The 22,506-nt window shown below is 40.5% G+C and overlaps 1 protein-coding gene across 8 annotated transcripts in view; it reads left to right on the top strand.

Annotated features, from left to right (window-relative positions):
- The window catches only part of ERC1 (ELKS/RAB6-interacting/CAST family member 1), a 509,051-nt gene extending 486,791 nt beyond the window's left edge, over window positions 1-22,260 (top strand). For all 8 annotated transcript variants that reach the window (XM_075006075.1, XM_075006082.1, XM_075006057.1 and 5 more), the window contains one exon: window positions 15,261-22,260. In XM_075006075.1, coding sequence (XP_074862176.1) covers window positions 15,261-15,398 — 138 coding nt within the window. In that variant the 3' untranslated portion in view covers window positions 15,399-22,260. The remainder of the gene's footprint in view (window positions 1-15,260) is intronic.
- The last annotated feature ends 246 nt before the right edge of the window (window positions 22,261-22,506 follow it).

The raw sequence follows: 22,506 nt of genomic DNA, 5'->3' as shown, positions 1-22,506 counted from the left end.
TCCTCTGAAGTCCATTAATTAAGAAAACAAAGCTGTTTCTGGTATGGTCATATATTGTTAGTGATACACAAAAGTGCAATATAATTCAGTTTACTTACATATTTCAAATATATATCTGGGGAGACTGACAGCTTCTGTGGGCCACTGGGCAAAGCAGCTCCACACCCCAGAAGGGCCTGAGACCTCAGGCTGAAGGGGTGGGGTTGAGGCAAAGTAAATACAAACTAAAATTTCATACAGACTAAATGAGGACATAAGCAATATTTCAGTAATAGCATGCTGTGGCACTTTTGTAATTTTAAACAAGTAGTTTTTAAGTGAGATGAAAATTGGTGCATGTGAGACAAATCAGACTCCTGAAAGAGGTACAGTAATCAGGAGAGGTTGAAAACCGCTGCTTTAAAATATCCTGTGGTTGATTTTTCTTCTTTTTCCTTTTGCAGTAACTCATGATTTATGATCTATTTGGCTTGTCCACATCTCCTGCTCTGAATACATCTCTTCTGTTTGTTTTTCTGCCTTTGATGTTTACACAGTATTAGTAATGGGAGGGAAGTAACATCTTATTTACTGTGAGAGTGTTAAGGGTAAACTCCCCCATAAAAATAAAGTTTAATGTTCTCCAACAACAGGTGTCTTACTGCAGGAGGGAGTGTGAAAGAGTCACCAACTTATCCACGTCAATGCCACATCCACCCAACACACAGATAGTTGAGACATATTTTGAAGATGGTGTAAACAAAGTTATCCTCTCACTTAACTGTCTGCCACCTGTCAAGACTGGAGACAGAGACACAGTGCAAAGTATCCTCTTTGTGACTTGTAATTCAGTAATGGAATAAATAGGAAACATTCCTAGTACTAGTTATTCTGGAGCTGCGTGGGGAGTGGAAGGGGATAGAGTTTTAATCTGTGCACCAAAAGCATAATTTTGGTGCACTGGTACCAAAGTTCATTGCATGCCTCAGCACCTTACAGTTCATTTTGCTTGTTTTGTCTGTTAGTCTGGAGCTATCATACCTGAGCCTTTTCCTTTTATTCAGGTGACAAAGAAAACCACTCAGCAACTTCAAAACTTGTTTTGTGAGGCTATGGTCATTTCTACACAGGCCACTTCCTTTGGAAGTGGCATGCTAATACACGGAGTGAAAGATGCTAATGGGACACGGATGCAAATTCCCTGCACCTCATTAGCATAACATCACATGATTTGGAGTCCAGAAGACCATTCTTTGGGACTTCAAAACACTGTGTAGAAGTGCGGCCCCAGGGGGGGCTTCCAGAAGGAAGTCCTTCTTCCAGAGGCCCCTTCCTGAAAATGTTTGGGAAGAAGGGGTCTCCGGAAGAAGGACTTCCTTCTGGAAGCCCCGCCCCAGGGCCACACTTCTACATGGTGTTTTTGGAGTCCGGAAGAACGGTCTTCCGGACTCCAAATCATGTGATGTTATGCTAATGAGGCATGTGGAATGTGCATCCGCGCCTCATTAGCATCTTTCACTCCGTGTATTAGCATGCCACTTCTGAAGGGAGTGGCCTGTGTAAAAACGGCCAAGGTGAAAGAATGTTGAGCATTTATTGTGGGATGTGTTAAGCTCTATAAAGGTATCAGATACATTTGCAGGCGTCACCCAGGTGATCTCTAGAAGCACCTCAGGAAGACTCCATTATACCTGCTACAAGCCCAGAAGAAATGCTTCAAAGTTTAAACCTCCAAAGCTAAATCCTGAGTTGGTGAAGACCACTGAGTGCCAGAACTCAGTGCCACCTCACCTAAATCAACCTGCCTGTTCCTGATAAGCTGAACAGAATGGTTTCATTATCAAAATATATGAGACCAGCAGGACCTGAGACTTAACCAAGCACTGGCTTCTTGATATATCTGGGACCTTTGCACTTGAAGCTGGCAGTAATGGTTTCTGATTGGTTAAAGCCTCCATGCATGTGACTCGGTAGGAGGCACCAAGGAGTAGCAAGCTAACTATCCATAGTATCTCTGCCAAAGCCTCCAAATCTGAGTCTGCTTTGAACATCTAGATTTTCTTCTTCTTGTATTTAGGTGTGTGAACTAGATGGGAGGATGGTAATTCTAGGTATCAGTGTATGTTTGATGATTTAACCCAATCCCTTCTGATTCTCTACAAAGTAGCACACAACATCAGCTTTGAGCCATTCATCTGCTCCTGCATCAGTCCATATAGTAACTTCTAGCACAGGGGGAGCTCTTTTTACACAAAAACTAACATTTTTACCCTATGATATGTTAGGCTTATATAGGAAGTTCATACACTAATGCCACTGCTTGTGGCAAAAGGCTCTAGCACAGCTGGTATTTTTGCCTACGAGTGCCTCCCACCGGCTAGACAATTCCAGCTGCTTGAGAGTCAGCAGACTGAGGATAAAGGATGATGCAGTTTGCTGTTTGGATTCAGATAACAAGACGGATTCTTCTCATGCCAAATTCTTTATTGTCATTCTGTGGAGGAGCATCCAGATACTGCACAGAAGAGAATCTGACCTTTTCCAAGTTCTTATGAACACTGTCCAAGATAGCTGATGCTGAATTAAAACTGCTTCTGGAGTCTACCACACCTCAGCAGAGAGGTGTATGGGTGAGGAACTCCCTCCTTCCTCAATATAATTGCCTTGCGTTTAGACTCTTTTCTGGAGGAAGATAGATCAGATGTTTCAAACAGCTGCATCAATCAGAAGGGGATCCTGACAGTCACTGCACTTTTCTTAGAGGTGGGCAATTGCTAACATATTCTGGACCTTATGGACACTAGAGGTTGAACCTCTCTAGTCCAGCAACATTCATGACCCAGAATGATTTTAGTTGGCCAGATAGCTGCTTATCATGAGTAATTCCAAGTTTCCTGTGGTCTTTGACCCCCTCTTACACCTGTCCATGACCCTCACTGCCCCAGGCTAAGACAGCAGCTGGGGGCAGCTTCAGAGCCCTGGGACAGCAACTGGCACCCTAGGCAGCAGCAGTGGGACTGGCAGCTGGGATCCAGGTTAGGGACTGGTGGCTGGAACTCTCAGGCTGGCATTGTAATTTTTTTTTTTTTTTTTACTTCTGGGCAGGGAAGGGGCATCAGCCAGGAGCCCAGATGGCAGCAAGGGCCCCAGGCACAGGAACATACTGGATGCAAGCCTGAGGGGTGCTGCAGCATCCTCTGCACCTTTACTTCCTGCACCCATGGAGACCCATTCATGGTTGTCTTAACCTCCCGTGGTTGAACAGATGTTTCACTTTTTGTTTCTTGGGACATCAGGCCAGTGAGGGTTTGGGTTTCTAGACTTCTCTTTGGTTTGTGGCCCCAGGACTATTTAAATTTGGGTCAGTGGCCCCGATGAAAAAGGGTCCCTATCCTTGGCATAGAGGATATACTTATAAAAGTTGTGAATGATACGAAACCAGGAGGGGTTGCAAGTGCTTTGGAGGACAAGATTAAAATTCAAAATTATCTTAAAAAACTGGAGAAATGGTCTGAAGTTTATTCAGTAAGGACAATTGCAAAATACTGCACTTAGACAGCACCCATCCTCATCATCAACCACGCCCATTGGTGTCTGATGCCTCTCGCTATTTCTTTCCATCTTTCCCTGTCCAGTATGGAGTGGCTTAGTTTCTGTAGACTAGCTCCACACCAGTCTGCTATATCATCTACCCATTCTCTGTGGGGTCTGCCTCTCTTATTCAAACCATCCATTATGCTGAATACAAGGGTCTTGATTTTTCGTTCATTGTTCATTCTGCAAATATGCCTGAATAGCTGTAACTTGCTTTGTACAACCTTCTGCAGTAGGTTCTCTTTTGGCTGTCTCTTCCTGTATAATTCTTTGTTGGTGATCTTCTGCATCCATCCTATTCTCAGGATCTTTCTGTAACAACTCCTCTCAAACACCAATATCCTTCTCATTGAATCTTTTATTATCACCCAGGTATTACATCCGCACAACATGCTGTTGAATACACAGGTTTTCAAGACTCTCAGCTTTGTTCCTAAGCTAATAGGTTTGCTTTTCCAGATCTTATCCATCACCTTCAAACTCTCTTGCTTTCAACATTCTAGCCACTATTTTCTTCTTATAGTCTAAATCATATGATATATGTTGCTCCCTAGACAGATGAACTTCTCTACGTTCTCTAGTTCAATCCCATCTACGCTGATCTTCCTTCCTATTTCCTTATCTCCAAATACCATTGTTTTTGTTTTATTGATGTTCATAATCAGTCCATACCACTTCCCTTCATTGTTTAGCACCTGCACCATTCTCACTAGCTTCTCATCTTCCTCAATGATAACTATATCATCCATGAACCTCAAGTTGTTAATTCTTATCCTGCGCACAGTTATCCCTTCTACCTCTTCCTTGGTCTTGTCCAACCCTCTTTCTAGGTGTTTGATGAAGATACTTGGCGATATCAGATCTCCTTGTCTTCTACCTCTACTCATTCTAAACCAACTTCCCAACTCTCCGCATATTCTCACTTCTGCCTCTGCATTTTCATTGATATCCTTCAACAACTGTGTCAGTCTGCTATTCACTCCATACAATTCCAACACCGCCCAAGTCCCTTTCTGGTCTATACTGTCAAATGCTTTCTGAAAATCAATGAAGCAAGTGTAGATGTTCTTGTTCTTTCGTTGAGCTTTCTCCGCTATCAATCTTAGTGCCAATATCTACTGAATGGTCCTTCTATCTTTCCTGAATCCCATTTGCTTGTCCACTAGATGTTCTATCTGCGATCTTAATCTCTCCGTCGGTATCATCATCAGCACCTTGCCTAGATGACTCATTAGGACAATTACTCTGTAGTTCTTGCACTCCAATGCACTTCCTTTCTTGTGTATTGTCACTAACATGGATCGTGTCCATTCCTTAGGTGCTTTCCCTTCTTTCCATGCTATATTACATAGGCAGTGTATTAGCTGAATCAGACTTTCTCTGCCGTATTTAATCATCTCTCCCATGATCTTATCATTTCCAGGGCTCTTGTTGTTGTTTCACTGCTCTTTCTACTTTCTCCTTCGAAATATCGCTCTTGCTCTTGGTGTTCAGTGGAGATATCTCTTTTGGTTCTTCTATTAATCTCTCTGAGATGCTTGGGTCCAATTGTGCTTTGTATAGATCGGTGTAATATCTCGTCCATTGCTGCACAATCTTCTTCTTCTTCATGATCACGTCCTCATTCTCATCCTTGGTCACGATCTGCTTTGGCTGCCACTTCCTATTAATATTCCTAATCATTTTATACACTTCCCTGGTCTTAGATTCGCCGTAATACCTCTCTATATCTTCACACTGCTCTTCTAACCATTTCCCCTTATCGTTTCTGGCTGCTTTCCTTACCTCATTGCATTTCAACCTATATTCCTGTTCCGCCCTCTCAGAAACATCCCTTCTGATCTTCAACACTCTCTCCTCTTGAACCAACTTCAGTGTCTCCTGCATAATCCACTTCTTATTGATCTTCTTTTCATATTGAACATTCTGCTCAATTTTCTCTTCTGTGGCTGTGGCTATCTCTTTGTCTCTTATCTAGGTCTTTCTCTGTGGCCGCATTCCTAATCTTCTCTTCGAGTGCTGCTCTGTACGCATTCCCTGTTTCTTCCTCACCTAGCCGCGCCGCATCTCTTCTTTTCTTAAACTGTCTTACGCTTTCTCTTGAGTTTCATCTTGATGTTTGCAATCACTTGACAGTGGTTCAAGTCTAGATCTGCTCCTTGGAAAGTTCAGCACTACTGGACTGATGTTACCCATCTTCTTCTTATCAAAATCATATCTATGAGGTTCTTGCACTTCCCATCATTTGAGTGCCATGTCCACTTCTTACAGTCCTTTTGTTGGAATCTCATGTTGCTGATCACCCTCTTGTACTCCACAGCAAACTCTAGTAGTTTCTTGCCTCAACATATCTCTCTTCGGTATTTCCTCCAGCATCTTTGTCAATTCTTTATAGAATAGCTCAGTCTCTTCTTCCATATTGTCCAACATGTGGATAGAGGGTAGCCTGTGGATGTAGTGCATTTTGATTTTCAGAAAGCCTTTGACAAGGTCCCTTACCAAAGGCTCTTAAGCAAAGTTAACCGTCATGAGATAAGAGGGAAGGTGCTCTCTTGGATTGGTAACTGGTTAAAAGATCTGAAACAAAGGGTAGGAATAAATGGTCAGTTTTCAGAATGGAGAGAGGTAAATAGTGGTGCCCCCCACTATGTGCTGGGACCAGTCCTATTCAACATATTTATAAATTATCTGGAAAAAGGGTTAAACAGTCAGATGCTAAAATTTGCAGATGACACAAAACTATTCCAAATAGTTAAGTCCCAAGCAGACTGTGAAGAGCTACAAAAGGATCTTAATAAATTGGGTGATTGGGCAACAAAATGGCAGATGAAATTCAATGTTGATAAATGCAAAGTAATGCACTTTGAAAAATATAATCGCAACTATACATATAAAATGATGGGGTCTGACTTAGCTGTTACCACTCAAGAAATAGATCTTGGAGTCATTGTGGATAGTTCTCTGAAGACATCCACTCAGTGTGCAGCGGCAGTCAAAAAAGCTAACAAAATGTTGAGAATCACTAAGAAAGGAATAGATAATAAGAAAATGTCATATTACCTTTATATAAATTCATGGTACATCCACATCTGGAATACTGTGTACAGATGCAGTTGCCCCATCTCAAAAAAGATATATTGGAATTGGAAAAGGTTCAGAAAAGGGCAACAAAAATTATTAGGGGTATGGAACATCTGCCATATGAGGAGAGATTAATAAGACTGGGACTTTTTAGCTTGCAAAAAAGACGATTAAGGGGGGATATGATAGAGGTATATAAAATCGTGACTGGTGTGGGGAAGATAAATAAGGAATTGTTATTTACTTCGCACAACACAAGAACTAGGGGTCACCAAATTAAATTAATAGGCAGCTGGTTTAAAACAAACAATAGGAAATATTTTTTCACACAACACAGTTACCTGTGGAACTCCTTGCTGGAGAATGTTGTGAAGACCAAGACAATAGTAGAGTTTAAAAAAGAACTAGATAAATTCATGGGGGATAGGTCCATCAATAGCTAATAGCCGGGATTGGCATGGAGGGTGTCCCTAGCTTCTGTTTGCAGGAGGCTGGAAATGGGTGACAGGGAATTGATCACTTGGTGATTACCTGTTCTGTTCATTCCCTCTGGGGCACCTGGCATTGGCCAGTGTCAGAAGACAGGATACTGGGCTTGATGGGCATTTAGTCTGACCCAGTATGGCTGTTCTTATGTTCTTAACCAATCGCTAAATTGGCATCACAGACCTTGTTTATCCAGGTGATGTCTGAGTTGGCATCTTTTATCATTTAGTCATACTGGCATCAGATTTCATTCGTATTGTTGTTTCATGGTCAACACATGATCACTCTTCTTACCAACACTCCTCCTGTATCTGGGCTTGGGACTGGCAAGAATCCCTAGAGGCTTCATGGCAGAGTTAGGAAGGAATCATCAAATTACAAATATATAAAATGGGAAATGAGTGCCTGGAAGAAGAACTGCAAAAAGAGATCTGGGAGCTATAGTGGTCACAAGCTAAACATGAGTCAACAGTGTTTTGTCGATGGAGTGCCCATGTGGACATTTATGCAGACAGAGATAGCTTCCATTTCCCTGGGCAGCCCTGTTTGCAGAGCTTCCTGTCAGCCATTCTTTCAACAGAAGGCGGGGCAATCCAGCTGCTCTCTATCAACAGAGCGGCTTGCTCTTCCGAGCCACTTTTATGTGTAGACGCAATCTGTCAACAAAGGAACTGCCGAGGTTTCTCTGTCGACAGTGACCTCTGTTGACAGAGGCTGCCTGTGTAGACATAGCCTGCCTGTTCACAGTGTTGATATTGACCTTAATTATTGTTGTTCAGTGGAGTTCCTCATTTATCTTTCTTTGAAGAGATTACTCTCCAGGAATGGAACTCATACCACAAATAGCATGTTTAGCAAGGAGGAAATTATTTAAAACTTGTAATTCTGCTTCTCTGAAAATATCTCCTGGCAGAATTCTCATTTGTCCATTCACTGCCCCTCACATATTTGGGGGTTATCATTTTGAGGGGTTTTTATAATTACTATTTTCAATTCATCACCTTGAACCATTTTGTTTCTTCTTGGAAGCTTCACCCCACACTCCGTTAAAGCATCTGACTGACATAGTCAGAGCGCAGCATTTATAGCCTGTAAGTAACAATGCTTTTCCTCTTTTCATGCATTTCAAAGCTTTTCTTACTTGTTCCTTGAGTATAGGTGGACCATGTGCATTCTTAGAGGGACTCAGCTTTTCCACTCTCTCATCATCATAGAGTTCTGAAATGTATTCTGACCACCTTTCCAAAATTTTATCCTTTTCCATTATTATACTGTCATCCTTTGACTTCAGACAGCCAGATGATGAACATGCTTTCCTTCCTGTTACCTCCTGAATTCGCGTATGCATCTCTTTTGTATCACTTCCATGTTGCTGTTCAATTATCTTACTCTGTCCATTTAACCAGTTCTCCTTTGCAGCTGCACATTTTAACTTTATTTCTTTGTTCAACTTTTCATATTCGGAAGATTTCTTTTTCTTTATTCTTCTTTCTTCCATGAGTTGCAAAATTTTCTCAGTCATCCACTTCTTCTTAATAACGGTTTTATTTCTTGTAATGTTTTCATCCGCAGATGTAACAAAGAATTCTTTTAATAATTCCCATTTTCTGTTAATATCAGTTATGTCTCTTAAGGCTCTGAATCTATTTTTGACTGCTAAAGCAAATGGATCTCGAACTTCACTGTCTGTTTGGAGCAATTTCAGATCAAGTTTGATGTTTCTTACAACATTTTGAATTTTCTTTCATTTTACTCTCAATGTGACTACCACTGGGACATGATTTCTATAGCAATCAGCACCTGGCATTGTTTTAGCTGATATGAGAGAATATCTAAACCTTTTATTTATAAGAATAAAATCAATTTGGTTCTTCACATTCTCTCCTGGACTTTTCCATGTCCATAGTCTCCTTGGATGTTGCTTGAACCATGTGTTTCCTATGATCAAATCTTGAATTCTAGCCCATCCTACCAGTCTTTCACCTCTCTCGTTTCTTGAATCTAGACCATGAGGTCCTATTATGTCTTCTGTTCATTCACAACCAACCTTAGCATTAAAGTCTCCTTGAACAATTAGAACTTCACTCGATTTACAGTAAGCTTTGGCTTGTTCAAGTTCTTCATAAACTCTGTTTATGTCTTAGTGCTGTCTGCAGTTGAAGTGTAGACATGGATTATGTTCACATCAAAGGGCTTGCTTTCAAGTTTAACTAACAAGACCGTATCAAATACTGTCCAATAACCCTTTAAACTATTTGCTTTTTTTTAATTTAAGATGATTCCCACACCCCCTTCATGTTTCTCTCCTGCTGAATAGACTATTTTGTACTCATCCAATGTAAAAATTCCAGCTCCCTTCCATCTCATTTCACAGAGTCCCATTACATCTACCTTTAGTCTTTTCATTTCTTGCTTGACGTTCTCCAATTTCCCACTTGCCAGCATAGTTCTCACATTCCAAGTAGCAATCATTATAATGTTATTGTATTTTCATTTTGTTTTTCGTTTGCTAACAGTCGCTTGATGACGGTCTGGTGTCACCTGTATCACATGACATACCCTACCGGACAAGGATGTTTTGCAACAGCCCTTTACATTGTCCTCGTTAAATAGACAGTGGTTTTGGTTCACGATGTGCTTGGGAATGATACGATAATGGTTTCCCCTTGCCTTCCATCGGTTATCTTTGGTTGTCTCTGTTAGCCTTTGGTACTGCTGTACCTTCCTGCAAGGCAGCAGGTTGAGTTGCGCCTGGTCCAGACAAACTCGTGAGTGAGATGTTTGAAGCCTTAGGAATTGACACAATTACAAAACTCTTAAATGATATTTACAGTACAGGGCACGTCCCAGAATACTTATCAAGATCTGTTTTTATTGTCTTGCCAAAGAAACCATGTGCTACTGAATGTGAACAGCATAGGACAATCAGTCTCATGAGTCACATGACCAAAATTCTTTTGAAGATTATTATGAACGAGATTCGAAATCAAATACGGTCTGAGATCTCTGATGAACAATGTGAATTTGTGAAAGACAGAGGTACTCGTAATGCAATCTACATTTTAAGGTCATTAATCGAAAGAGCACTGGAAGTTCAAAGGGACATATATTTGTGCTTCATCAACTATGAGAAATCATTCGACAGAGTAAAAGATGAAGAAACGATGAAACTGTTGGAAGAACTGGATATAGACGGGAAGGATTTGAGAATAATTAAAAACATCTACTGGGAACAGACAGCAGCCATCAGGGTCAGAAAAAAACTTAGTAGATATGTGAAGATAAAATGAGGAGTGAGACAAGGTTGTGTTCTTTTACCTGATCTCTTTAATTGTAGGCTACATCTACACTGGGACACTACATTGAAATAGCTTATTTCGATGTAGCGAAATCGAAATAAGCTATTTTGACACATAGCGTCCACACATCCTCCAGGACTGGTGCTGTCGACATTCAGTGTCGACGTAGGAAAGCGCTACATCGAAATGGGCCCCGTAGGGGAGCGTCTACACACAAAAGCAGCCCCGATTGGAATAAGGGGACTAGGAAAGCCTGCAGACAGGGTCACAGGGTGGACTAGCCCTTCTGGGGCAACAGCAAGCCGCTCCCAGACACACTTGGCCTGCACAGCACGAGGTTCGCAGAGCCAACAACCAGTTGCAGACCCTGTGCGTGCAGCATGGACCCGCAGCTGCAGCAGCAACCAGAAGCCCTGGGCTAAGGGCTGCTGCACACAGTGACCATAGAGCCCCGCAGGGGCTGGACAGAGCATCTCTCAACCCCTCAGCTGATGGCCACCATGGAGGACCCTGCTATTTCAACGTAGCAGGATGCGGATTGTCTATACACACCCTACTTTGACAGTGAATGTCGAAGTAAAGCACTATTCCCATCTTCGGATAGGAATAGCGATTTTGACATCTCACCGCTTAATGTCTATTTCGACATTGTGCCAGCTAGTTCGAAGTAGCCGGCTAGTGTAGATGCACCCGTACAGTGAAGGAATAATGTGCAAAATAGGAGGTCTGCCAGGATTAAACATTGGAGGATGTAACATCAACAACCTGAGGTATGCAGATGATACTGTTTTAATAGCAGAAAGTGAAAAAGATCTTCAGAAACTGGTTAACGTCAATAAAGAAAGCAAGCTGAAGGGACTCAAGCTGAACATCTTGAAGACAGAAGTAATGGTTATTACAGAAATGAAGGTACTGCCAACATGTGAGGTACTAGGAAATGGAACAGTTCTTTATCAAGTGACTAAATTCAAGTACTTAGGATCCTATATCACATCCAAAGGTAGGTGTTTAGCTGAAGTGAAATGCAGAATCACTCAAGCAAAAGCAGCATTTCAGAAAATGAGAAGCATTCTCACAAACAAATCCTTAATCATTGGAAGTTAGGAAAAGAGTGCTGCGATATTATGTAGAACCAGTCCTCATGTATGGATGCAAATCATGGACTATCAGTAAACAAGTTGAGAAGTATGTCGAAGCCACAGAAATGTGGTTTTTAAGAAGGATGTTATGCATCTCATGGATGACCAAAAGGATGAATGAGTCTGTCTTAAATGAAGCCAACAGCAAAAGAACACTGTTAAATAGGATAAGAATAAGGCAGGCAAAATTTATAGGCCATATAATTAGAAAGTCTGCACTTGAAAATTTAGTGACAACATGAAAGTATAATGGAAAGCAAGGTCAAGGTAGACAACGTGAGAAAACATGGGATAGTATCACTTCATAGTTGCATTGCCACAGTACTGTGGAAATGCTCCAGAGTACTCGTAATAGATGGGGGTGGAGACCCATGATCACCTACGCTAATCAGCATGGCACGAATGAATGAATGCAGTAACAGTGCAAGACAATCCTGGTTCATGTATTCCCCTGATTATACTGCTTTCAAAAAAAAAAAAAAACGAACCACACATACACACACCCTTAGCTAGAAATTCTGCTCATCTTGAATTAAAGAGCCAAAATCCATAAATGAAAATCCTGCAAGGGTGTTGTTTCTTCAAAGAAGCAGAATTATGTAAATAATTTCCCCTTTTGTTCTCTTCCTGTAAATACCTCTGATTGCTGTCCCATGCAGATTTTACTCTGGCATGGGGAAGCAAATAAAGCCATCTTAGCAAAGTCAGTATCAGTGCTATTCTATGAATATGCCAGTAGCAGATGCTTTACTAGTTTCTTTAGAGTCTAGCTGAGTTGCTAGTGTTTCACTAACCTGGGTAACCTGAGACTTAAAGCATCTCCTGAAGTCAAGTCCGTTACCTCTCAATTTAGTGCTACTTCTAGATAACTGTGCTGGTTCCTCCATCCCCGCCTGAATACTGGACATGTCCTAGTCTTTCACATGGCGTTCATCAGAACTTTTTCCATTCAACTAGTGCAGCTGGGCTGTCATCCAGCTACTTAGGCCAAGTTAATCACATATCCAACATGTTTCTAAGCCATGTTGAGTTCCTTTTAAATTATCTTCTTCTTTCCTTTCTCCTTTGGGAGCAGTTACAGAATCCAGAGCATTCCCCTCTGTCTCCTCCACCCCAGTTCCCCAGCTCATGTCATTTTGAGATTCATGATCAGGTTGCTTTGGCATTTGTGATTTTTGGCATAAGTCCCTCTCAAACATATATTACATAATCATAAACCTTAAAAAATGTTGCAGTAATATTTAATAGTGTTAGAAATCCTAAGTTTTGAAAGTACAAAAACATAGTTACAGCCACCCCAAACAACTCTAACTTTGCATTCAGAGCAATGTCCTGAGACGCATCAGAAATGCTAAGAGAACCTTATCCAACCATAATAAATGTGTTAGTCCTAACAATAAGACCAAAATGTGAATGTCTTATACTTAATCATATAGGCTACATCTACACTACAGAGATCTTTTGAAAGAAGCCCTTCCAGCAGATCTCTTCTGGAACAGCTTCCTTCGAAAACGTGCGTGCACACACAAAAAAGCAAATCAGAAGAGTGATCTGCTCTTTTGAAAGAGATCATCCACACAGCCCCTGCTCATTTGAAAGAACGTGCCAGCGATTGAAAAATCAGGCCCCATGAGGACTGCTCTTTCAAAAAAAAAAAAAACACCTGTGGAGTACCTACGCATGTTTTCTTTCAAAAGAAGCTTTCAAAAGGAGGTGTTCTTCCTGAACTTGTCTACTCAGGCAGCCTCTGTCGACAGAGAAACCTCGGCAGTTCCTCTGTCAACAGGTGACATCTACACATAAAAGTGGCTCTAAAGAGCAAGGCACTCTGTCGATAGAGAACAGCCGGACTGCCGTGCCTTCTGTCAACAGAACAGCAAGGAAGAGCGATTTCAAAAGGAGTGCCACATTTTTTTGATTTACTTTCACTTTTGTATGTAGACGCTCTGCAGGATCTTTCAGAAGAGCCCCCTTCTTTCAAAATATCTAGCGAAAGAAGTTGCTAGTGTAGATGCAGCCATAGTGGTTGCCTTCATGGCCATACTCAGTCACAAATAAGAACATACGTAATGTAGGTATTTCTCTCTCTTTATTAAGATTCTACTAACTGCATAAGTTTAATTACACACAGTGCTAATTAGTGAGTCTACCTATAGAAACTTGTTAAACATACCATGAAATAACATCACTTACTTGAAAAGCACATTTTGGAGTCTGTGCAATAAATGAGGCCAGGGCTTGAGACTCCATTATTGCTTCAAGCCAGATTCTGATTGCAATAATAGTAGTAATTGACCTGGAATCTTACAGTGATGTAACTAAGAAAGTTTGGTCCTTATTGCATGGTCTGAACATGGCACAGTGACTAACACAGGAAATGTATTCTGTGAACAAAGTAAATATTTAATTTCCATATAGAAAATAAAACTTTCGTTGACAGTGGCTGTATAGTATGTTCAGCATTCTTGTTAATTTCTCTTTTAAGAAGTTTTATCTGTGTCCTTTCTGCACACTGCGTGCCAAGGGTGTTCTTCAGAAGCAATAGCATGGTATCATCTAATTTTAAAGTTCAGTCAAAGGAACAGAATTAGGTTATGCAGCCAATTGCAATTTTGGCTTTTTCTAACATTTGAGCACTTAATAATGCACCTTTGATATTCTCAGTTTTGGGTTTTTTTAATCAAATACATAAGAGAAGTACATTTTTGCTACTATATTCAACAAAATCACTTCTGGTCTGGTGGTGTGAACTGTGACAAATTTCAGAAAAATGCAAATTACAATAACCAAGTTATAAATCTTTTAAAGAAAAGGGATTAAAAATGGCTCTGTGATTTTCTTTCTTTGCTTGATTCCATTCTAGCTGTCACAACCGTGTCAATAGGAACCAATAATACTGTAGAAGTCCGTGTGCTGCAGCTTCCAGGGTAGAAATTAGAGACCCAGCACGCTTCTGGTTGGTGTCAGTGTACAACTTTTTTCTTTTCTCATAGATCCTTACAGCCTTGCTCTGTGCCACCTAGTGGGAATTCTAAACATTCACATCTAATACAGATGGGGTTCCTACTTACACAGGGCGTCCTCTGGCTAGCAGAAGATGGGTTCACTGACTCTCATATTGACCTAAGCCTTGTCTGCATTGGGAAATTGGCTGTCGTAATAGTTGTTGCAGAATAAGCTGTTACATGATAGGTCCCGGTATGGACACTTTCCACCAATAAAAATGACTTTATTCTAGAACAATTACTGCACTCACAAATCACAGTACTTGGAATAAAGTGATTTTTATTCTAGAATATTGTATCCTCACAAGGGGATACACGTAAATATTGCCTAATAGCTTATTCTGCAATAGCTCTTCTGGTCTACTTCCCTGGAAACAAGATGGGAGTATCACAACGCTGGTCATCTAGGGTAAAAGTGTAGAGCAGTGAATGGGGAACATGCTAATAAGCCTGGAGAAGTAACCAGAGAAAAATATTAATGCTAGTAGTTCCCAAAATATTACACTGTTGCAGGCTGGCTTCTAAAGCAGATGCTCAAGCCCTGATTTTAGGTTTCTGAGGAATGGACTGCCTTTAAGCAATTTGCTTATAGTGTCAGCTTTGAAGGTATCCTTAGGCACTATCAAAGTACAAATAATAATAATGGTCTAAAGTGTGTTGTTTTTTTTTCCTTGCAGCTTCATGGTGAGTTAGAAAAGGGTGAGAGGGACAGCGCAGAGCTGCAGGAGTTTGCCAATGCCATCCTTCAGCAGATAGCAGATCACTGCCCTGACATTCTGGAGCAAGTTGTCAACGCACTTGAGGAGTCATCGTGACGTCATCTGCTAGCCTATCAGAGCAGCACACCCTGTGGCCAAGCCCAGTCAGTCCAAAAAGTAATGCAAATGGAGAGAATTGTGAAAGGACAAAGGAAAAGGAAATTTTGGTGCACCTTTTACAAAAAAAGGAAAAGAGAAACTTTATAAAATTACATGCTATCTCTTGGCTCTTCCAGTCTATGATTACTGAATTGTGTCTGCATTCATCCTCTCACTGCCTTTCTACTTTGGTAGTTGCCTCCCAGCTACCTTTCTCTTGCTGGTATTGGAGCTTTTGGATAGATTTGAGCAGAGACTTGCTGAATCCAGTGAGCACAGAAGAGGGCTTTTGGGCATGGGCAGCTATGATTTTTCTTGAGGCTGTGAATGGGGGAAGAGTCTTTTTTGGCTGTGGGTTTTTTTTTTCTTTTCCCCATATAAACTTAAAACCTCAATTTCTTAATACTACAACTGAGAACACTGATAAAAGCACAGAGCTGGTCAGCATCATCTAGCTAGCTCAGGATTTGTTTTCTGTCTCTAAATTAGTGATGTCTTAGGAGAAGTCTCATTATGTGGTGCCACTGATCGGTAGCTGTGAGACAAGGCATGCATATGGGTGATTTCTGATTGGTGGTTCTATTTATTTAGTTTCACTTTTGTTGGTCATGGGCTCTGAAAGTTTTCTTTAGTTGGCTTTCTTGGTATCTCCCATCACAGCATGCCTTCATCTGTATCTCACACACTCTTCCTTTCTTAAAATAGGCTTTGGGCAGCTCCTGGATTTCATTTTTATCCCTTACTATTGCTAATTTTCCAGTAGTGGCTTTGAGAATATTAATTGCCAGGAGAGAAGTTCTGTGAATTTTATCCATGAAAAAGTTGCAACTGTTTGACAAGAGGTGTGACGTTTTTAGACTGATTTATGTAAACTAGTAGGAAAAGCTGTGTGGACACGCTTAGTTGAACAAAAATAAATGTGATATAAATTATCCTTAGAAATGATTGAAGTGAAACAGAAATAAGCCATTCTTAAATCAAAATAAGAGTATTTACACTATGCTTTCCAGTAGTTTCAGCAATTTGGTTTAAAATCATGCCATTAGTTAAACCAGTGCAGTTTGTGTATATATACAAAGGCCTTAGTCATGGGCCCATCCACCTACTATATCGCCTGCTGATAAGTGGTGTGATCCCACATAGCTGATCTGTTAGCAGATCATAATACACATCATGGCTAGGACTCTGATTGTTTTTCATGTACGTCACACTAATGTTGAGGACATGGCTTTGTTGCAAGCTTTCAATGAGTCTCTATGGATACTCACCAGACAGAACTTCTTGGCATCACCCTACATGTCCCTTAAAGGAATTGTCCTCTTTTGAATTTTTAGAGCTCTCATACTCCAGGTTAAGAAAATAGTTTTGTTGCATTAAAGAAGAGGGTGGGAGGCTTTGGAAATCGGTACCATAGTGCAGAGATTGCTGACTCTTAGCTGCTTTCCCAGGTTTGCATCAGTAGTCAATGTCTTGACTCCTGGTACCTTAGCTCTAGCTTTGATTGATTTTTTCAAAGTCTAGAAATATCTGATACTAAACGTCCATGATCCAAACCTTTAGGGCACCTCTCAGTAGATCCCTTTCACCTTTTGACCCTGAAGTGTAATTTCCTTTGCCCATCAATGAATTCTGATCCCACATCACATATCTCTTTCCCCTTCCCAAAATGAGTCCCCACAGCTCACTCCTTGGCCTTGTCTTTCAAGCCTGTAGAGCAGTTTCTTCCTTCCCTTTTTCCATTTTTGATTGACTAAGCCAACTAGATATGAAGATTATTGACAAAGACATAAGAGTCAGAACTCACCCTGTGCTTAGCTGAAAATAGCATTGAAAGTCAAGGCAAGAAAAGGCATTTCACAGGCATTTCCGTAAAATGTGATGAATAGTTTTTAAGTAAACCATGTCTAAACTCATTCTGCCTTTCTGATTATGAAAGGACATAGTGGGTAATCCATTGCCAACAGCATACCACTTAAAAGAATTCAATCTTCTCCTCTCCTTGGTGTAAAAGGAAACATTTTAGATGGAACTGGATCAGTAACCTTGGTGTTAAGTGGTAAGATACACCTCCCTACTTAGTTTCCTAAGATGTTCATATTTATTTGTTTTAAGCCTTTTTTGCTTTGCAAATCAATAAATAATGCTTTAGTTCTCACTGTAGTAATAGGCAGTCTGATGCTTGTTGTTGCAGAACAGGAAAGGAGTGAGAACCTGACTGTTTGCAAGTGTGAAACAGCATGTACCGGAAAGCATATAGACGGTGACTATACATACCACCGAGCCATGCCTCATCCCAGAGCTGCTCCTTTGGCCTTATTATTTGAATGAGCACATTTTGAAAGAAGCGGTTTTGAAATTTTTCTTCTGGCTTTTTCTTCATCAGCTGTAATTACTCCTCACTTTAGGAATTTTAATGCTGTCTATAAAACTACCACAGCCATTATCGTAGCATCTTCCCACTATCACTGCTTCCTGACTGTCCCATTAGCTTACATGGTCAAATCTCCAGCTGTCCTTGTTCCCTGCTGTAAAACAATCCTCTTTCTCTGAGAAGCTGTGGAATTTTTCTTAGGGATGGTTCAAATGACTCCCACTCATAAACCTCTTACTGAGATGCTCCTTGATAATGTTTCTCTGTTGGGAAGGGGAAAGATTAGTGTAATTTGTGGCTGTTACTTCAGTTCCCTTTATTGCACTACCCATAAATCACAGCAGGCCCTGATTTTCAATGCTGGAACTTCTAGGGTCTTTAACTGAGTTGCCACCATGTAGCTACACTTCTGCACAACTGGAACTGCCTCAACAAAGGCATGTCAATCTCATGACAGTGGATGCCTGGTTTGTGCAGTGAAAGCCACCTAACTCTTACTGTTTACATTCTACACTGCTCCCAACTTGTTCTTTGGAGGGATTTGTTGAGCAGGGATAATTACCACACTGACCATTTGTTTTGTATCTTCAAGCAACACACCTGCTGTTCTCCATCTGGAATATTGTGCCCGACTGCATTTTCTTCTCTTACTTACTGCTGTCTTCTTGGGCTCCTAGCCCTGCCACTGTAAACCTTGATCTAAGCCCTCAGTGAAGTGATTTCAAGCAGCAGGCCAGTTCTTATCTGAGAATAGGCTTGATCTGACTTGATCTCTAGTGAACTGTTACAGATAATCTCCTTTATCCTGCTTAGATAGACATCATGTCATGCTGACTAGCCCTGGGAGCTGTGTGACGTAGGGTGAGATGGCAGACCCTTAATTAATACAGAACATGACCTGTCTCAGCCTTTTTTTCTTTTATGGCATGCCATGCCATTGGCCTTAGGGTAACCCATGGATTTAGACAACGTAGGAGCCATCATGAGATGTTATATCATGCACATAGCAGAAAGGCAGAGGATCCTCACCTGCATGTGTGCAGTCACCCAGTTGCCCAATCTATCATAGTTATATTAAACTTGTATTTCACTATCTCCACTGCCATCTCTTCAGTGCACTAATAGTCCTGACAAATTCATGTGCCCTTTCTGTTTTCCTCCCACTAGTGTCCAGTGTCCAGGGACAACCTTACAAAGAGTCTGCACGACCTCCTTTGTTCTTGTCACATTAATGTAGTTCTATTCGCTATAAAATGATGATGATATTTTACTTGGGTGTTTTTCAACCTATTAAAATGCTTATTTGTTGAGAACTTGAAGAAATGGAGAAATTCTTCATAGGAGATTAAATAAGATATGTCATCAGAGTCTGAATATAGGTACAAGTGGAACTCCTCCGACCACACATAAACCCTGACACTCATACCCCATCTAGTCACGATACCCAAGTATCCAAGAAAATTTCCTTTGTACCACATGCAGTTTAAAAACACTAACAAAAAGGACATTGCAACAGTAGAACTGTAAAAACAATGACACTGTTTGTGATTGGAGTAAGAAATTACAAAGGTACGTCCCAGGCGAAACCCTAAATGTGTGGTATTGTCTCTTATGTAGACTTCTTTTGGCCATATCTCCCCATAAAAAAAAAAAAAAAAGCCAATTCCTCTTTGAAAAATCTAAACATCAGGAAATTCCAAAGAGGGGAAGTGTGAAGGTTTATATGACACACAAGAATCTATATGTGCCGTTTCCAGGTGTACTGCTGGACTAGTATGTCCTGTAGCAATTTTTTTATATTTGGTGTCTCCTGTTATTTTCTACCAGGGAAGAACGGAGACCTCTCTTTACAGAAGTGCTACTATCATAGACATCCCCTACTCCACACACACTATTTTCTGAACCCAATGGTGTCTGTTTTAGCTCACCCTGTAGCTCCCACACATAGCTGCTGTTAATGTTTATTGTGTTGGGAAATTCTCACATCTAATAAAGGGTAAACAGGGCAGCCCTCACACATCCCATTGTCAATCATTGCCATGAAGGTTTCCTTAGATAGACTGGTGGGATAAAGAATTCTATGTTGATTCCAATGGAAAGCAAAAGTTCCACTACGTCATATGCCATACACCACCAGGACTTCAATGAACTAAAAGAGAAAAATAGTACAATCCAGATGCCTGGGATTAAAAGAAGCCCCTATTCAACTGACCATCTGCACTGACCCAGACAGCAGAAACACAAGGCTCTGGACAAATAACACTGCCCCAGTGAAGCTAAAGGGGGTGAGAGGGTTAGGCAAAGAGCATTCTTGGACTGTGCTGAACTGAGAAGATAAACTCTCCTCTGCCAATCACATGGTCATGGCAAAGAATGTGTGTCAGGTTTTTAAGCAAAATGTTTTTAATTATATTTTTAATGTAAGAAGGGGATTCCTTATGCTATAGCAGATCCTTCTGAACAAAATGGCTGCATCCTCAATTTGTTTTGTTTTGTTTTTTTAAGAAAACTGTTTCAAAACTTTTTAGTGTCAAATGCATAAACACAAGAATCCTGACTTTTTCCAGTGTGTGTGGCGAGTGCTGTAACCTTGTCATTGGTATTTCCTGACTTTTTCAGGGTATTTTTTCCTGTTTTGTTTTCTGCTTGTCAATATTGTCTGTGTGGTCCTATGACTGGGACAGTTACCAACAGTATGTGTCTGTTGTCAGATTTTTTAAAAAGCGATAGTAGTAGAACTGAAAAGATGTGTTTTTCAAAATAATAATAAATGTAATTAAAAGGAATTCAAGTTATGATGCAGCAAAGCTCTGACTCCTCCTCCTGGGTTTGTAAAGAAAAGGATTTGTGGGCTCATTATAAGCAGTTGCCTTTAACAGGCTAGTGATTTCAAAATTAGTTCGGTCTCTTAGGAAATAACCTCATTTTATATGATCCCTTTCCCCCAGTTTTACACTGTACATACTAACCACAGAGTATAGAGGGGAGGGGAGAATAGTATTTTAGCATAGTCTTTACTAGTGAAGTTATCAGCCATACATGTCCTTCAGGCTATCAACTTGGGTGCTTTGGGATAAATTTTTCAGACATTGGCACTTGAATTGTACCTATAAATTATGTGGGCATGTGCAAACGCATATTGGCTTTTATGGTGACCAGTTGCATTGTACAAAGCGTACATTGCAGGTGCCTGCTTTTAGAACTGTATCCCTCTGTGTTCAGCACCGTTTGTGTTACATTAAAGGGCTTCCAGTCCTTTTCTGCTCCACTTGTTTCGAAGATTGGACTACTTCCTCTGTCAAATTAAAACTGCTTATATGGTAAACAGACACATTTCTGTACTCATGTTGTTAGTGATACCTTAAATTATTTTAAATGAATGTATTTTCTACAATTCTGTTTTTCACTATGCTGTTTGTTTACTTTTTGCACTTTTTCTAGTTAGAAAATTGAAAACCAAGGCAATCAGTTTCACTTTTTTGACTAGCCATTTTCACTTTCATGTCCTCCGTGCTGCAGTGTTTGGATTTATTTGTTCAGTTAAAAATAAAAATCAGGGAACTATTTCTGTTAATAGGCTGTAGTCTTAGACTTTGCAGAAGCTTAGCTATATAACTCTAAATTCTGAGCCAAAACACGAGTTAGACACTGACCCCTTTACTCCACTTTTCCCAGTTCTCAATGGCTCTGATCAGGTCTCAGTCTTAGTGAAGTGTGTGTAATAATACTTTTGCTTCTATCTAGTAACCTCAGTATTTGGGAAGAGCACTAACTTCCATGTGGCCTGCACTCTGTGCCAGACTTGAGAAACTTAAATTTTGAGTTCAGTCATAGTCTCTCTTAACCTTTACTGATGTATTTGTTACAGTAGGTGCTGAAGCTGCTATCCTGATAAAATGCTTGTAGATTTCTGATGGAGGATGACTCAGATGGGACCACAGCCAGGGGAGCTATGTCTGTGCTGATCTAACACACTGCTCCAAGCCCACTAAAACAGTATTACTGTTTCTCTCTGATTGACTAAATTATGAGGACAGCACACCATTTTCTGATTTATCAAATTGTTCCTTGGGATAGCCCAATGGATTTTGTCATAAGAGATAAAATTTGTGGGACATCCCACACTATAGACCGAGATCCCTTATTTGCTTTGGAGGAGACATGTTGCACTTTAGTGGAGGAGGAGATGGGCTTTGGCTTACAGTTTGGCATACTTGAGTTCCTTTTGGAAAAGCAGCAGCAGGAGACCTTGTTGTCTGTGATGCAAGTGTGCACGCTGCCTTCAACTTGTATGTGTTTTATTGCTGGAGTCATGTTACTGACAGGATAATGAAATTGCAAAGAAAACATGTTATATTCAACTTTGCCTTGATAATATAAACACTGTTCATTTTTCTTCTTTTTTTATTCACAAACTAAATTCATCAAGAAATTATAAAATTATTTAAAAACCTCTGTGCTGTGTCTTTCTTTCGATCCCACTGTATCTTGTTTTCTCCCTAGAGAATTGGGATTAGCAAAGGTTCTTGTTTCCTACGGGGGTGCAGAATGTTTCACTTCCGTCCTTCCCACTTGATATTTTCCAAAGTAAGTTGACTTAAAACAGTGCTCCAGATAGTGACTGAATCCCCACCCTCCACTGAGACAGTTTCAGAGCCATAGCCTATGTGGTCACATGTCTGGAAGCACATCTTG

Source organism: Carettochelys insculpta, chromosome 1, assembly GCF_033958435.1.
Source record: "Carettochelys insculpta isolate YL-2023 chromosome 1, ASM3395843v1, whole genome shotgun sequence".
NCBI lineage: Eukaryota > Metazoa > Chordata > Testudines > Carettochelyidae > Carettochelys > Carettochelys insculpta.
The sequence above is the reverse complement of the archived record's forward strand: the minus strand, read 5'-3'. Positions and strand labels throughout refer to the sequence as shown.